Consider the following 18191-nt stretch of genomic DNA (forward strand, 5'->3'; position numbering starts at 1 on the left):
TTTCAATCCAATATTATATTCTATTCTGACTGCCATACATATGACAAAATAATGCCTATATTGCAAGTGTTAGGCGACATTCCGTAAACGGATTAACATGCCATGATTACAGATTACTTCCTCGCAAATGAAAACTTTTCCACATGATGTCACTGCAAATACGAAATCTCACTTTTTGTTTTTCTATGAGCAATGAATGATTATAGAGCTGATTATAACTTTCAGGTATCTGAAAAACAAACTAGAGAAAAACAAAAACTTAAAAACTTTTTATTTTAGACAGAATACAAAAATAAAACAAGGGGACTAATTATTTTTCGACGGGACAGCACACTGCTCGAATTTCGTCATTCATCAAACTAACGAAAAAACAAGACGAATCAACCCGAAGTCCTGGAAAATGAATGTTAAAAATTCAGAAGTCAGGTTTCTTGAACTTCACTCACTAACAAAACCCGAAAAAGAGAAGTGACCCGGAATTTTAATTACTTTTAACTGTAAATATTATATACTTTACACAATATATAAATTATTTAACTTACGGTTCCCGCACAATTTCAGAACTTCAATCTAATAAAAAAATTCAAACACCGGACCCGTAGTAATGGATGACACAAATATTGAATGCAGTGGCTGAAATTGAATAGTTTTTCAACCAATGTTATTATTTGTTAGTTATTAACGTACTTGGCTCATAGATTTGACCGCATACTGCCATGACGAAGGTGGTTACACGTCTTCCGCAGCGTCACCGGTGATCTCCGACATTCAAGAGCCTACCCGAAATATCACCCGAGGAATACTGAAAAAAAGTTTCCATTTCATCTGAAACTTGGCTATTTTCCTTACCTTCAACCAATAAAAATATAAAATTAGAATTCAAAAAAAATCAGAAAAGAAGGGGACGACGTCTATACACAAAGACATCTGGAGAGAAGGGTAGTAAAACTAGATTTTCAGCTCCCACGGCTGCTTATATATCATTTTCCTGCGTCTCTCTTTCTTTCTCATCAGCTGCTTTTTCGGCTCTCACACTTCCGCATGGATTATCAACGTCTTGGACACGCCCTATTCTTATGTTGTCAACAAGATTTTTCATGCATTAATAACACATGATATCAGCAAAAACCCGTGGGCCCATACTGGGAATATCACCTGACTAGCAAAAATGAGTCAGTCCAGCTCGCTGTAATTATAATCTGCATTCGGAATGACAAAAAGATTAAAGCGGTTTCTTGAGAGATTTACAAAATCAAAGTTATTCCTGTGAAAGAGAATTTGTGTATAGCACGTTGAGAACAGATATCAATGTAAAACAAGATGTTTATTATTTCCTATCATTGTTTTCATAATGATTAGTAAATGTGCATTTTTCATACCCTTTTCTCTATGAAGTAACCTTAGCACGTCTTTCATTCTGCAACACTGAAACTAGACGATACCGTCATGGGGTCTATAACCAAAAATACCGAAAATTACACGAAAAATCACGATTTTGACAACAAGAATTCCATTCTTCCAGACAGAACCAGCTGAATCTAGCTTCATGACAAGTTTTGGCTAAGTAATTTTTTTTGTTCGTAGTTTGTTTTCATTTCCTCTTTTTAGAGTAACATACATCATACTCGAATGTTCTTTCTTATGTACTGAAACCAGTCATTTCTAAATACAGTATCTGTATTGATTCAAATAACATCACGCAATGGATGATTCTAAAGCTTATTGTAACCTTAAGTTACCTTGAAATAACAAGAGAAATTCTGATATTTTGACCATTTTATTATAAACATAACTCTTTTTTTAAACCGTAGTAGAAGGAGCATAGGGGATGGACTCTGTACAATTAAAAAACAACTATTATAAGGAGCATGTTGGTTGGTTGAGGGGGATTTTTGAACCGCAGTGGGATCGGTACACCACAAACCCTTTGGAAAACACCTCATAAATCAACACGTAGTCCTGGAAAAAAAATATATACTTATTCCAGAATTGTGCCCTCCTTTGTTTCACCTTCCAATTAAACCCATAAAATGTATTGTTCCGCTAGTTCAGAAATGGTTTTCTGCAAGTTTCTTGTATATTTAACGAAAGTTTAATTTTACAACTTACACAACTCGTAGATTAGACCCGTAATAATTGAAACTACTCTCTGAAAATGTTGCATACGTTTTGATAAAAATTGCACTATTTGACTTACACTGAGCCACAAACGGAGTAAACCATCGATACTTAAAAATATTTTTCTCCGACTCCAACTACCAACATCACCCGTGGAATACTAAAAATTTTGTGGTTATTTGTGTTAAAACTTGGCTATCTTCCTTACATTCAACCACTTAAACTAAAAAATTAGAATTCGAAAATAATCAGAATAAGAGAGACGACGTCTATACATTAAAAAATCTGGAGAGAAGGGGAGTATAGTTGGATTTTTAGCTCCCACGGCTGCTTAAATATCTTTTTTTCTGCGTCTCGCCATCCCTCTCATCGGCCGCTTTCTTGGCTCTCCACACTTCCGTATAGATTATCAACGTCTTGGATACCAGCTAATCTAATGTTGTCAACAAGATTTTTCGTGCATTAATAACACGTGACATCAGCAAAAACCCGGGGGCTCATACTGGGAATATCACATGATTAGAAAATGAAATTACCGTAAATACTGTATTATAACAGCACCTGTAATAGAACGGCACCTGTATTATAACGGCACCTCATAAATACTCAGAATTCATAAATATGAATATCCCGGTGTTTTTTTATTGTTTCTGATTAGAAGCAGCGTGATTGATAACGTCTTGATCAGCGAAAAGAATGCCCAAAAAAGTTTTTTTCGTCTAAATTTAATGAGTTTTTAAAACTTCAAAACTTCTCTGGGAGACAGTTGAAAAATATAACGGCATGCCGTTATAATACAGTATTTACGGTAGTCCATATTTGAAAAAAAAATCTGCATTTGGAATAACAAAAAGATTAGAGAGGCTTCTTGAAAGATTTCCAAAACTAAAGCTTATCTTGCGTGAGAACTTCGGTGAATTCCACGTCGCAAACACAATTCAACGTAAAACAGAAACGTTTGATTTTGAGATGTTTATTATTTCCTATCATTATTTTCATGATGACTAATTCTTCATCATACCCCCTTTTCTGCATGGGGTAACTTAGACTCTTATTTCATTCTGAAACAATAAAACTAGACGATACCAGATCTGATAACGTTTTTTCTGAAAATTACAAAAAAAATTACGATTCTGACAAATCTGAACTTTTTTTTGAGATCTTACTACCTGTGATCAAAACTCCATATTCCTAGTTTTATAGAGAATTTTCGTGATTGACAGCAAGAAAATAAGAAAAAAACGTTTAAAATTTTTTCTCATACATAGTATAAAAACAGAATACAGCTGGTGTCAGGTGACTTTAAAATACCTGGAAAATAAGTATAAGAAAATGAAAAACTCTAAAATTTTTATTGCGGACATATTATATATTATTTTAAACGATGAAGGACCGGTAGAGCATTGTTTTTGAGCAATTAGTAACTTCGGAGACCAATATCAAAAACCCGTGAGAAAAACTACATGAAACAACCCGAAGTGTACTGTTCCGCAAGTTCTGAAGCCGTTTTCTGCAAGTTTCTAGTATATTTAACGAAGGTTCAATTTTACAACTTACGTGTCAACAACCCGTTGATTCCAATCTTATTTTATATGTTACAGACCCGTAAAATTGAAACCACTCTCTGAAAAACGTTGCGTACAATTTATGTCGAGGATCGCACTAATTGACTCACACTGTTCCCGCATGCCGATATGGTATACATACTTATATATATAATATAAATCTACCCGAAATATCAACCGGGGAATACTGAAAGTATTCATTTCATTTCATCTGGAGCATGGCTATTTTCCTTACCTTCAACCACTAAAACTGAACAATTAGAATTCAAAAATAATCAGAAAAAAGGGGACGACGTCTATGCATTAAGACATCTGGAGAGAAAGGGAGTATAGTTAGATTTTCCGCTCCCACGGCTGCTTATATATCATTTTCCTGCGTCTCGCTTTCTTTCTCTGCTTTTTCGGCTCTGAGCACATGGCACATTCGCATGGATTAATAACGCCATGGTTACGCACTAATCTTATGTTGCCAACAAGGTTTTTATCCATTAATAACACGTGACAGCAGCAAAAACCCGTGGGCTCATACTGGGAATATCACCTGACTAGAAAAAAATGAGTCAGTCCAGCTCTGAATATAATCTAGACTTTGAATAACAAAAGATTAGAGCCGATTCTTGAGAGATTTTCAAAATCAAAATTAATACTGTTGGACAACATTGGTGTATTGCACGTTGAGAACACAGATCGATGATAAATGAGAGCAAAGCTAGTTTGTTTTTTGAAAGCTTATTGTTTTCTATTTTCTTTTCATGATGACTTAGAAAGTTCCTTCACGATGTTCAAAAACCATCCTTTTTTTGAAAATTATGAGCAACACTCTCTCAAGAACGTAAACTCTATTTTTGCTGAAAAATTCAGCTATCATCCGGCTAGCATCCTAGGTACCGACTGTACAAATTTTGGCCTGTACACGTGCTCTGCTTGTAGCTCATTTCATTTGCTCTCTAATATAATGACGTCATTGAATAACTTTCTCTAATAAAATAAATGTCTTGTAGCCAGAAAAGTATTATCTGCATATTGTATCAAAAATGTATCATCTTCCGGTAGATATTTGTGAGACAAATTGCGTGTATAATTCAAATATAATCCGATTCGAGATATACTCGTGAAATTAATGGCCAGGAAACCATCTGTCAGACTAGGTGTCCTCCAAAACATAGAGACATGCAATTAGTGTCCACGGACGTTTTTGGTTGCCGACCGTGAGCCGTGGTTGGACTATTAGAAGGAATTATTACTAATTAGTTTTGTTTCTGATCAAGCGCACCTCTACTGCAGGTGCTCACCTATGTCTTCCACCAAGAAACATCTGTCTGGTGTCTTAGACGGTTTTTGTGATTTTTTAAATATTCCAATAGATTCTGGTAAACTCTTTCTCACAAGCAATTATTGCCTTTCAAAATACTTATTTTCAAATTGTTTAAATGTTGTTTTGCAGACCCTTCCCAACAATCAAAAAACATCATCCTCAACAGAAATGGGAGCCAAGGAAAAAAAGAAATACATCAAAATTATAGTTGAACTGGTAAAAACAGTAATTAGAAAGTATTAAAACTTCCCATTTTAGGCTCGAAATCCGGAAGGGGATCCGGTACTTGCCCATTATCGCATAACAGAAAACGTCAAAATGAAACGAGTGAAAGACGATTTTGCTGAAAAGATGAACGAAAGTGTCCGCCTCTATCGGTAAATCAAATGTTACTAGTTCTTTAAGATAATTAATTATGTTTCCAGATTTCTATATTATGGAGAACGCGTGGCAGATGAAGACACTGCAAAAACACTCGAAATAGAAGAACTGGGATTGGATCGAGGTGTTCGAAACACAAGAAAGTGGATAAGGCCAGGTATAAATTAGCTGAAATCATATATATTGGAAATCGCTTGTTATGTATGATAGTGGATTTATATCTGTACTGTTGTTCATGTAATTCAAAAACCATTGGCACTATCATATCTGTTTCTGACTTTCCATAATAAAACCCATATTGTTTATGAATTTTTCCTCAATTTGAAAGTGTATTAACTGCGGTGTTAAAATGGGTAATTGGTGTTCTGGGTAGCAGTAGCGGATCTTAATCCGGATATTAGATAGAAATGCACCTGCCCGCGGAAATAAGAAGATTAGGAGGGGAGGAGAACCTTCATTGGTGCATTAGTGTCTGTCTCGTTTACTAAAAACACGAACATCATAAAAAAACTGTTTTGAGATTTGCATTTATGCTGACGGGGAAAAAATCTACAATATATACAAACAATTGGTTCAATAAACATTCAAAATTTATAGTTTTCATCCGAAAACTGCAAAGACCCAAATCTTTTTGACCAATACTTTCATAAATCGTTTTATTGTGGATTCAGGTCTTCTTCAGAGCGTTGTTGTTTGGGGGAGAAGCATCAATCTATGTCTGCAAAACGGAATAACAAAACCTTTAGGTTGATAACCAGTGAAGCCCGAAGGCTAAAAACATTTTGCACAGCTGCAAGCCAACATGTTTGAATAAGGTATGAATGTGCTAGTGCACCGTCTTCAAATAAAACCGATATCATGTGAAAAATGAATGATATTAGTGGAAAGTGAAACAAAAACTCGGTGTGCTGGCTGTTATAGGACACAATATGCTTTTGATACTCTTTGAATGTGAAGAGCACATCAGACTCTTAGTTTTAAGGGCAGCAACATAAGTTCACCCGCCTCCTTCCGTTTCTTACTGCTATAACTTGCTTGGTGGTATTCCAATCCAGAATGTGTCAACTATAAAAATGTAGATCTCAATACACGGATGATTTTATCTATTATCAACCTTTCTGTCCGTTTCCAAACAGCCGAGATACACTGCCCTAACCTCCTCAAAGGAAAGACGCGCTGGCGTTCCATAGGCGCGTTTTTCTTTCGTTTCTCACTGTCATAAAAAACGAGTATTAGTTCACTCTGATATAATTATCATTTTAGTTGAAACATCTCAAATTCCAATAGCAGTGCCTGCCCTTAATGACGTTCACGTGAATCATATTGCAGACGTTGACAATGATGTTGAGATGGTTGAAATTGTTGAAGACCCAGACGAGATTGATGATGATGATTTCCGCCCAAATCCACTTCATGGTGATGGAGTGAGTGAAATTAACGATAATGACGGAAAAAATTGTATCGTCAAAACCAACGAGGAACGCTTAGGAATGCGGAACGTAGATATTTCAAAAGATGGAAAAGTTGCAGTGATGGCTGGGGACGGATTCTTATGTTGCTACCACGAATAGTAATACCTTTTATTTTATCTTTTTTTCTGTTTTCCATCATTTTCTAACTGAAAATGTGTTAAGTACACAGCAGAATACTTTCTCTTATTTTCTTCGCTGTTTTTTTCTCAAGCTTTGACAAAATTTGAGATTTTTAGCAGAAAAACGATAAAAAAGAATGGATGCGCATCGAGAACGTGAAAATTACAGCAATCATTCAATCCGATTAGAAAATGTAAGTGATTCTTTATCGTAAACGTTGAAAACAGGCAAAATACGTGCATTTTTGGATTGAAAACATCAATTTTTGATGAGAAATACTTATGAGCTACTCAAATATTTCAAAATTATAATTTACGAATCCAGACAACAATGTAAAACTGCAGCAAGAAATTTCAAGACGGTGCCATCAACGATAAGATATTGATGCGATCAGGAAATGTTATTTTGATGAGACTGAGTCAAGGTAAGAGTACTATTTCTTTTATTAGTTCCAATAGTTTTATTTTCAGATGCTCTTTATCATCATTCACTGCTCTTAGAAATTTGGTCAAGCCAAAGCTGTGATTGTAAAAACTTACCGGGATAATATCAAAATGTGAGCCTCCACAACGTCAAAACCGCTTCCTGGCTGTGTCGAGGTCCCTGAGAAATGGAAAACAAATTGGATTCGTGTGATAGGACAAATGATAATTCAACCACCATCTGCAGGTTTTCAATCGTGTTGGACTCTCATTTCTTTCAAATATAAACAAAAAAGTGAGTTTTTTGAGAATCAGTCCTAATGAACAAAACTGAAGAACAAAAATCAGGAGAGCAGGATGATAATGAAACTTCGGAACCCTTCATGCCGATCCATTCATTCTGTGCCTGCTCGAACATGAAATCTGTCGTGACGAAAATGAACGGAGGTTGAGTTGAGCAATGTACTGCGAATAGAACAAAAAATTCTCAAACAGTTGACAACTTCTTATTTCAGCTCGTCATGAACACGGAATGCAGTCCTTGACATACATTTTGATACCAACTTGAATTTTCACAAACGACTCATGAGGAGAATTGCAGACAATTGAGAGGAGAAACACTGACCTAGTAGAATAGTAAGAATAAGACAGGCAGCAATATCAGAAACCTGACTACAGTACAATTCATTATCAAAACAAAGGATTATGACAGAGAAGAGTGATTATTCCAGGTATTTAGAAGGGTATGAACCAGGTAGACTCTAAAAAAGTTCTTTCAAGTAAATATTACAATAAAGTAAGTGAATATTGATGTTTGATCCTTATTGTAAATACCATGTTCTTCGAAAAACTGTTAATTTCAAAACAAAGAAAAAAAAGCAAATGATTCATAGTCCCTCATTGTTCTTTTTTCATACTCTGCAACGAATGCCCCCTTTCATTTTTCTCCCTCAATTTGAAACGTTCTCATACTCCAAATTAATGTGATTTCCCATTTAGTCGAGTTCTTTTCACACATTAAATAAAAACATAACGAGTATGACATGCAGCATACATGGTCGTCGGTCCCCTTTTTCCCTTTTTGTGTTTTTTTTTGTTTCATAGTTTCGATCATTGGTCTCTACTATTTCTCTCATTTGTTTTATTCAGAGTTTTCCTCATTTTTGCTGTACAAATGCCGATAGATCTTGTAAACAAGGAACGTCGATTCTCGTAAGTATCGTGAGCCTTCAGCCACTTCATAACTGTTTATTTTCAGGCCAGACTCCGAGAGCAGTCCGGTAGACCAAATACCTACCAAGCGTGACCCCGGTTTTTACGATCTTGAAAAAGTTTTGGATTGTGATAGAGTTGAATATCAAAAGCATCACGATGGCAGTACCCTTGTGTTGAAGAGATCAGATACCCGTGAGGCCCAAGTTAACGATCTCCATAAAGAGTTGGAACACTTTCTACGTCACCAGATGGATATTTTGAAGCATTTCTCCCTCTCGGACGACCTCATGGAGTCTATTCATAACTGCTTGAAATCACGAGATGAGCTTCTGAAAGTTAAGGAGCTGACTCTGGAAGTGAAACGCTATGAGCATCTGAATATGGTGGTCAAACACTTGCATCCGGACTATTTGCGAGATATTCGTATTTTTACTGTCGCTGAAGAAGACATTCCAAAACCGTGGAACCTCAAAGACCTTAGTGAGTCTACCCAATGGGAAAAGGCCAAGACACTTCATATCGAAGGAATCTGTGTGAACATTCCCATTCTGAATCTCCTCCACTTTTCAATAGTAGACGTCTCGATTCCTGTCATCACCACTTCGGATGCGATTTGGTTGCGAAATGTAAGTCATTTCTCACAATTCCACTTAATGTTAGTTTAAAAATTAGTACTGTTCCAGACCGCTATCCATTCTTTTAAGCTACATTCCTTCCTTATTCAATTCCAATACTTTGAGAATGAGAGGGAACTCAATGATTCATTTGGACAGTGGTTTTGCCAAACGGAAACTCTAGACGGTGACAGATTCGTGTGGTGGTTCTCAACGAAAGGATCTGGTCATGCAGTCAGAGTGATTTTTCAACAGAATCGGTACTTCAAGTTCACTAGAGTGAAGTTGAAAATGGCTCCAGACGATATTTTGATCATTCGTTGATTTTTTCACCGGTTACTTTGTTTTTTTTCGATGAAAAACTAATAAATAATGTTGACATCTGGCACAATTGTACTTCAGACGCTTCTTATGAGCTATCTTATTATGAGCATCTAAGATTCTAGTAGAAAAATCAAATTGCGCTCTAAGAAACAGTCACGCAACCCAAAAGAAGGGGTGGCCTATCATTCTTATATATAAAAGACAAGTGGTGTTTGTCTGTCTGTCTGAGGCGATGTCCGCAACGGTTTTGGAAAGAGAATAGAAACTGAGCCAGCGGGCAAAACCGAACTGCCGTGCTTTGGACAGCGACAGCCGCTTTAGACCACTCGGCCATGCGGGCACGTTTGAGAAAGTGTGGCCACGTGAATGAGGAGAGGCCAGCCGACTGAATCGCCGAAGGCGAGGCAGATAGGCTGGTCTAACATAAAAGAGAAAAACATTAGTGAGTCGTTTTCGTTAAAAGTCAAAACAAAAATCCGTTGCAAATATGGAAAGGTGAAATACAGGTGCAGACAAACGTTGAATGATCCGAAGTCAAAGCAAAATGCGCGAATGTTGCACTGGAGAACGTTTTGGACCTCTTTCTTTCTACTTGTCCGTGGTCTTTTCTTGATTTCTCCGCCTCGCCTATCATTGCTTGCAGGATTCATATTTATTGCTGTTGAGCCCCGAAGTGACATATTTTTTCTTTTCCACTCATTTTTTTCTCCCCAGATCACAACAAATTTCCAAAACTGGGGTGAAAATCCGTCAAGTCGTTCAGAGAAAGAAGGGGTAGTTCAGTGGCTAAACAGAATAAAGTGGAGATTGGATGGGTGGTATGCGACGGAATGAAAGAAAACAAAACGAGAGACATACTCGCAACTTACTAAAGGACTACAGTGACGTAGCTCGACCTTCTAAAACTGTTGTTTTCAATTCGATAACGCCAGAAACGGCGCTTAATTCACTAGACAATGATGATATAGAGAAGTTGGATGGAAACTTTATTGGGAAATATATTTTTTTAACGTTACATTGAGAAAGTGAAATGCAGATAGATTATTTGAGAAAAGAAGAAGAAGAAAAAGAAAAAAAATGATGAGCCGAATGGGAAGAAGGGAGGAATGTGAAGGACAATAAGAAAAAAAGGATATCAAAATAACCGGGGGAGTGTACCGAATCTTATAATAATTAGTTTTACAATATTTCAAAGCGGATAGTAGGTGGACAATGATACTGGGACAATTCTAGACTCTGAAATAGGTAATTCGTGGAGTTATTGTCAGAGTAAAATACATTTGCAGACACCGAATTCTTGACCGGTTGAGTCTGGTTTGACCTGGGAACTGAATAAGTAGGGAAAAAGTGGAAAGGATCAATTAAAGGGGTGAAACAGAGAAAAGAGTAAAACGATTGGGTCGTAAGGATATAGCTGAAGAAGAGGGACGGAACAGGACAGAACAGGATCGTTTTTCTGCTTGGGACTGAGAGAGGGGAGCGAAGAGATAGTGGAAAAAACCAGGACATTACAAAAGATAAAGGGAAGTGAAATGCAGTTAGATTATTTGGGAAAACAGGAGAAGAAAGAAAATTAGGATGAGCCAAATAGGAAGAAGGGAGGAGAGAGAGAGAGCGACAATAATGTAATTGGAAAAGAAGTATCAAATTCATCGGGGAGGGCGGTACCGAATCTTATCAAAATTAGTCTTACGAAAGTTTAAGGCGGGGTGTAGTAGATGGTAAAGGATCCTGGGACAATTACATATCGTCATTGTTTCCATTTTCTTCGTTTCTCACGTAATCATCATTCCTTTCATGATAATTTTCCTCCATTTCAAAATCACTGTCAACCAGTGGCGTTCTCGCTGCTCTCCTCAATTTTCTCTCGAACTTAGCCTTTCGATCTCTTGCGAGATTCATGAAAGAAACTACCTGAAATTTTAACGATTCGCTATAAGATTTTAATGAAATTCACTCACTTGAGCTCCATGAACGTTTGTTTTCAATACTATTTTCCGTGTTAATTCCGCCAACTTCTTCTTCGAGGTTTTGTTGTACTTTTCCTCGTACTTCATAAGTGTTTTCATCTGGCACGGCAACGGGAACCCTTTGGTCAAGAAAGCATCCATCGCTGTTTTCCTCATTTTTTGGAGGTCCGCCTTCATCTGAAAATATTTGTGTGTTGTTTTTTCAAAATATTGGTAATATGTTATTGAAATCGTACCTTTCCTTCTTTATATCCCAGTGCCATACTGATCTGGGTTCTTTTCGTCCCACTACACCACTGGTGTTTAGAAAATAGTTCCTTCATGTGTTTCCTGTATTCCCGTTGTTTCTCTTGAGCTTTCTGAAACGCACATTTTGAAACTAATTGTATAGATTGAAACACACCAGATTTTCAGGTTGGCGACCGTTTTCAGCTCGTTCGGTTTTCAATTGGCCCGTGATAGTTCCATACACGGCTATTTTTATCAGAAAAAAACAAGTGATGATAAAATTTTTGAGTAAACTCTTACTGGATTGAATTCAATCTGCAACATGTCTGCTAATACAGCAATTTGAGCATCGGTTGGCTCTTCATTATAAGTTGCACAGAATCTTCGAAGTGCTTCGGCATTGAAAGAATCTTCGAAGATGCGTTTATCCTGGAAGTTTAAGTTGAAGAACGTATTGGGATCACACCGGTTTTTGTGTCAGCAGCGCTACAGTATCCAAGTGGGGAACCCCCGTGCTGTCATTTAGCTCAATACCTGACCACATGTTCTCTTTTTACCTCCATACCGTTTTTTTCAGTTTTCACCCAGTTTTTAACAAGTGTTTTCCTATGTTCTTCTCTTTTTATCCCTTTTTTCTCATTCCTTCCCTCTCTACGTTAACGACTACTCCTCACATCTCACTTAAACACGAACTCATACTCCTAAGCATGTCGCCTCATTTTTTCTGACTTTGGCTTGTCACACTATTGTCAAAAAGGCATTAGAGCATCAATGTTTAACTTACTATTTGAATGCGTTGTCCTTCATCGTTGATCACATAGTAGACCGTTGGGCGAAGTGTCGAATCTTCAGAACTCGTGGAACTGGTGCTGCGTCTCGTGCGGCATCTCGTTTGCTCCTGGAATCAAATAGTTAATAATTCAACTAGCAGTAAATATGAAATTTAAGAGAAGGAAATTTGGGCATATCATACCATGTATTCATCACCCGAAAAATCAGAGCCGAGGGAGGACAAGGAGCTTTCGGACGGTGAACGAGAGAGAGAAGAAGCCGGGGATCTTTCGGAAGTTCTTTCGGACGACTGAAAAAAGTTGTTGTTAGCCTATTCAACAAAAAAATATATATATGTAACTTACTTTTGTCATCGAGATGGAGTACGACATGTTCTATCGTATCGAACAAGAGTGGAACAACAGATGGTTTAGTCTGAAACGTCATGAAAAATCAATAAAAATGATATAAAATCAGTCGAAGAAGAAGAAAACAAATAAATATGAAAGTGAGGAAAATGAAGGAAAGATTCGGGTGTCGCATATATCAAAATTTACGGCTTGTGAATATATGTGTGTTGGAAGGGGGTGGTGACCAACTGTACCACTTCTCTCGCCTTCTCTTCCATAATTTGATGTCATGACCTTCTACAAGTTCCTCACTCAATGCACAGATGTTCTTTTTACCACACCGCATTTGTTCATCGCGCAAAATACTTCCCGAAGAAAAAACAAAAGGGAGCCGGCTTTGGAGCAAACAGGTGGACGTATACATCTCTCATCAAGGGTCTATAACAAGTTATTGCCGGAGTAAAAAACATTTGCAGACATCTGAATCTAGACTACAAAATAGAAAAAAGGGAGAAGGCAAAATGTTTGGTGGTAAGGAGAAAACTGAGGAAAGGGACGGAACGGGGCCGCTTTTCTATTTGTGACTGTAGGAGGGGAGCTAGAGAAATAGTGGGGGAGACTTAGAAAAGTCCGCAGGAATTCTGGAAACGAGCGAACGGAATGGTGTTTGGTCGCTTAGACCAAGAGGTGCATGAGTCATCTAAACAATATAATGCTTGAAGGAATCGAAGGAAACTAATAATGTGAAGACCTGATATAGTGTATCCGAAGTCAACAAGTTCATTGAAAACACCATCAACAGGTTTTGTAGCATCTGCTGAATCCTGGAGCTCATTTCGACTAAGACAAAAATTTCGGCAACTCCGTGAAATCAGCTTAGAGATCTTCGCATTTCTACCAGCCGTCCAACAACTGTGAGCCCAACTGTGCTGCCTTCCAGCAACTATGAACCTAACTGCATATGACACAGACGAATAAGTTTTCCAGACATTTAGAGGAATAGAAACCAGGTTGACTCTCGAAAAAATGATATACTTTTAACGGCTGGTCAATGTGCTAAATGACCAGTCTAGTTTTCTAGGAATGGATTTCGAGTCAAGTTGGGGTTACGGGTCGAGACCTACATGATTGAAAAGGAAATTGACTGGGAATTTCAAAACTATTTTCTAATTTTGCTGAACGCATCCAGCAATCAAAAAAACTGAGCTCAAAGATCAAGATCGTACTGCCTAGAACTATGTTATGGCTTGATGTTCCATCTCTTATTGTAAACACCACGTCTTCAGAAAAACACCGATTTTCAAAACTCAAAAAACAAATGATTCATAGTTCCTCATTGTTTTATTTGCATACTTCAACAATTTTTCCCTCAATTTGAAGCGTTCTCAAACTCCAAAATAATATGACTCCCAATTTCGTGGTTCACACACATAAAAACAACATTACGAGTATGACATTTAGCACACAAGAATGTTGACCCCCACTCTTTTCGGTTTCTTAATGTGATCAACAACTGATTAGATCTTGAGAAAACGGTCCGGTCATGACTTTTCTGCTGGTACCAAAATGAGTAAAAAACGAAATTTCTCAACCCGAAAATTTCCCAATTTGTTTAAACTTTGCTTCAAACTTGAGTGAATGGACAAAAGAAATCAATTTTTGAACTTTCACCCAAGTTTTAAAGTTGTATCACACTGAAATAGAATTTATTGGCACTTATCAAGCATCAAGTATACAAAAATTGACAGAAAGTGTATATTTATCACATATTATTGTTCTGTCAAATGATATTTGGCTAAAACTACACAATTATGGTGATATTTTGAGCTTCCAGTCCATTTGTTTTCGAAAATTCAATCGATTTATCATTGGTGATGATAACTTCAACAATCCGGTCGTCATCAGCCACGGAGAACCACCATTTCCTCTCTCTATCGTTATCAGCTGTCAGTTGCACATCTGGTTCACCCAGAACTTCGAGGAGATACTGTTCGTCGTAGTAAACTTCGAAGCCAAGAAAGAAATAATCGAAATGGTGAGAATGAACTGCAGTCTGCAAACATATAACGTGTTCTCTGTAAGACTCGAGCAACATGTGCCATAGGAACAGATTCTTTTATCAGCACGTACTATGGGTCTTCGGTAACCCATATGCAAAATTTTGGTGCCCACCTACCGGTCCCTGGGTTACTGTAGGTGCTCAAAGGTGCAAAACTTAAATTTTTTCTTTCGAGTCGAAGAAGCCCAATTTTTTTAGTGTAGTTTATATACGTTTATTGTAGTTTTTCCACAAAGTTTCAAAAAATTTCCAAAAAATTTTGTCGAGTTTTTCGCAAAAAAACTAACTTTTTGGAGCATTTTATCTCTATTTTTAAAATTTTCGGATCTTAAAACAAAAAACACCCTCGGCAAACTTTATTTAAAATAAAAGTCTTCTGATGAGTTTACAAATAAATGTTATTTGAATAAATTTTAAGTCTGTGCGAAGGTCGAAAAGTGCCCATGTAAAGTACTGAAAATTTCAAAATAGAAGATAAGTCGATTTTCTTTATCAAAATGACTAGATCATTGTTTTTTGAACATTTTTTGTATTACACTTTTCTTACTAACTTTACTGTATTCTTCTAAAATTTTGAGTTTTTGCCAAAAAATCACTTTTTTCAACATTTTTTCAAAAATAGTTTTTCGCTATTTTGCAACCTTGCGTTTAGGTCCAAAAATCTCCAAAATGAAAAATAAGTTTTATATTTACATATGTATGTGCACATCACTCAAGGCAAGACGTTTTTCAAAAATGATCACTTTCTGATTTCACGAGTAATGTCAATTTTTACGTTATGACTCGTATCTTTCCAGGTTTCAGTTTTGGTAAATTGGTGTATTCAGATTTTTTGTAGCCTACGTCTTCACCTTCTTAGATCATTTTAAATTTATAGAAGTCCTTCGAAGTGAATAAAGTTACAATGTCTCAAAGTGACTCTATCAAAAAAAAATCGACCAACAAATAAAAAGTGTGTGCAACTTCCTGGAAACGGAGTTGTTACACGTAAAACATATAGTTTCTTTGTAGTCTCAATAAGGTCTATCTTTTCTCAAGATATCGTCGACAATCTCGCGTTTCATTCTGGGCCAATACCTTGTCAAAGAAAAAGAGGGTCTTCTTCTTAACAAAAAAGGAAAAACTATTCCCAGCTCACATATTAGTGTCAAAGTGAACAAAAACACATAATCGCAGCAATTTCCAACGCTATAAATAAAGAAAACTAACATCATCATTGAAGGTTAACATTTTAAAAATTTTGAAAAAAATTTTTTTTTGGCAAAAACTCAAAATTTTAGCAGGATACAGTAAAGTTGCTAAGAAAAGTGTAACACAAAAAATGTTCAAAAAACAATGATCTAGTCATTTTGATAAAGAAAATCGACTTATCTTCAATTTTGAAATTTTCAGTACTTTACATGGGCACTTTTCGACCTTCGCACAGACTTAAAATTTATTCAAATAACATTTATTTGTAAACTCATCAGAAGACTTTCATTTTAAATAAAGTTTGCCGAGGGTGTTTTTTGTTTTAAGATCCGAAAATTTTAAAAATAGAGATAAAATGCTCCAAAAAGTTAGTTTTTTTGCGAAAAACTCGACAAAATTTTTTTGAAATTTTTTGAAACTTTGTGGAAAAACTACAATAAACGTCTATAAACTACACTAAAAAAATTGGGCTTCTTCGACTCGAAAGAAAAAATTTAAGTTTTGCACCTTTGAGCACCTACAGTAACCCAGGGACCGGTAGGTGGGCACAAAAATTTTGCATATGGGTTATCGAAGACTCATAGTGCATGCCCACAAACTGTGTAAACCCAATCTTTCCTGTGGGCTCTACGCCCTACATACAGTGGTGATGCTCGAATCTTACGGAGAATAGGTTATATATCATTAATTTTGTGAGTGAAAAGCTGAATAACTATACCTGACGTAGCGAAATGACGTCTTCCGCTGATATTCTTTGAATAAAGACTTCGAATCTGCAGAAATGTAGCAGATCCCGGATTGGAATAGACACCGTCATGTTTTCAATGTACAACTCCCTTGCGTTCATCCACTGATCGAGAGTTGAAAAGTTATGAATGTCCCAAATTCCTTCATCTGCAGTTTCGGTGACTGGCTTGGAAAGACGGATTGTTCTCAGCGCTTCACTGTCAATAGAGGAGAGTATTCGTTTGAAATTACTTGTATGCGGACATTCCAGTGTAAGCTCTTTCACTTTAAGAGGCTTCTCTCTCGATTCCAAATATGTGGCCATTTTGTCAAAAAAGACATTATAAAGTGAAGAAGTGAACTTAAAAGAAAATGCTTCCAGTGTCTTTCTCTGATGCTTCAAAACCAATTCCAAGTCATCCTCAGATCGTTCCACTATTCCCTTGCCGGTCAATAAGGTTGTCTTGCTTGCAGTGACAAGACATCCTTCATCATGTTTTTGGTAGTCTACTTCAACATAGCGCCAATGGCTTCCCAGCTCCACGTGGATCCCTCCGTCATTCTCCTGCACAATCACTACCAGTAAATTGGATTCGGGATTTTCGGAGTCAATAAAATAGGTGAGTTTTGGATGGATCTTGCGGTATGATTGCCTGGAAAGACAATTTTGAAAAATATTCTAGTTTGGACCACTATTTCAAAAACCAATGAAAATTAGTACAAAAAAATGATCGAAAGAAACTTTTCCAGTATAATATTCCGATAATCCAGCAAAAAAACTTACATTTCAATGAAATTAGAACCCATGAAGATTTTCCTCAACGCTGGAGCGGGTAGGTTTTGTAAATTCGGCTGTGAATGCATCTCCTATAAGTAGGAAAATGGTAAAAAGGGAAAAATGAGAAGTAAAAAACAAAGGGGGAAAGAGGAACGCGCAATGAGAATGGACTTTTGATAGTCGCGGATGTGTACAAATAGAGGGCGCGGCGTTGACTTCAAAGGAGGGCGCCAAAAAATAATGTGAGGTGTGCATCATAAAAATTGTCTTGGGAACGAAATATAGTAATATTTTGCGGTTATTTCGACATTCATGGATTTCTTCTTTGATTTCTGAAGAGGGAGAAGTAAATTATGAATAAAATTGGAGGGGATTGTGAGCAAAAGATTCTATAAAGTAGTAATTGTCAGGAACAGTTATTTTCGAAGAGAAATGGTGTGTTACTGTAACGCCTGTTGAATTTCTGAAAAATGAAGAGAAACCAAAAGAAATAGGAGCGGTGTGGCCCACCACTTCAATAAATTCTGTGCAGATTGATTCACATATGTTCTTCATTCATTCCCTTATTTCTG

The 18191-nt window shown here is 36.7% G+C and overlaps 4 protein-coding genes across 4 annotated transcripts; 2 read left to right on the forward strand and 2 right to left on the reverse strand.

The window, feature by feature from the left end:
• Window positions 1-5166: 5166 nt before the first annotated feature.
• Window positions 5167-6950, forward strand: GCK72_026189 (uncharacterized protein; the record flags this gene model as incomplete). The annotated part of the gene is made up of 4 exons (XM_053736721.1): window positions 5167-5214; window positions 5257-5375; window positions 5424-5536; window positions 6643-6950. 4 exons carry the CDS (start codon window positions 5167-5169, stop codon window positions 6948-6950), a joined length of 588 nt encoding a protein of 195 aa, XP_053580287.1.
• A 1617-nt stretch (window positions 6951-8567) lies between these two features.
• On the forward strand, window positions 8568-9546 carry GCK72_026190 (uncharacterized protein; the record flags this gene model as incomplete). The annotated part of the gene is made up of 3 exons (XM_053736722.1): window positions 8568-8605; window positions 8652-9234; window positions 9292-9546. 3 exons carry the CDS (start codon window positions 8568-8570, stop codon window positions 9544-9546), a joined length of 876 nt encoding a protein of 291 aa, XP_053580288.1.
• A 1740-nt stretch (window positions 9547-11286) lies between these two features.
• GCK72_026191 (uncharacterized protein) lies at window positions 11287-12907 on the reverse strand (the record flags this gene model as incomplete). Its single annotated transcript, XM_053736723.1, has 7 exons — window positions 11287-11460; window positions 11508-11693; window positions 11753-11875; window positions 12045-12173; window positions 12529-12642; window positions 12718-12825; window positions 12881-12907. The coding sequence occupies 7 exons, from the start codon at window positions 12905-12907 to the stop codon at window positions 11287-11289; spliced, it is 861 nt and encodes a 286-aa protein (XP_053580289.1).
• A 1759-nt stretch (window positions 12908-14666) lies between these two features.
• Window positions 14667-17705, reverse strand: GCK72_026192 (uncharacterized protein; the record flags this gene model as incomplete). The annotated part of the gene is made up of 3 exons (XM_003101898.2): window positions 14667-14918; window positions 16834-17494; window positions 17626-17705. 3 exons carry the CDS (start codon window positions 17703-17705, stop codon window positions 14667-14669), a joined length of 993 nt encoding a protein of 330 aa, XP_003101946.2.
• Between the last annotated feature and the right edge of the window lie 486 nt (window positions 17706-18191).

The sequence above is a fragment of the Caenorhabditis remanei genome, chromosome X (assembly GCF_010183535.1).
Source record: "Caenorhabditis remanei strain PX506 chromosome X, whole genome shotgun sequence".
In the NCBI taxonomy this organism is placed as follows: Eukaryota; Metazoa; Nematoda; class Chromadorea; order Rhabditida; family Rhabditidae; genus Caenorhabditis; species Caenorhabditis remanei.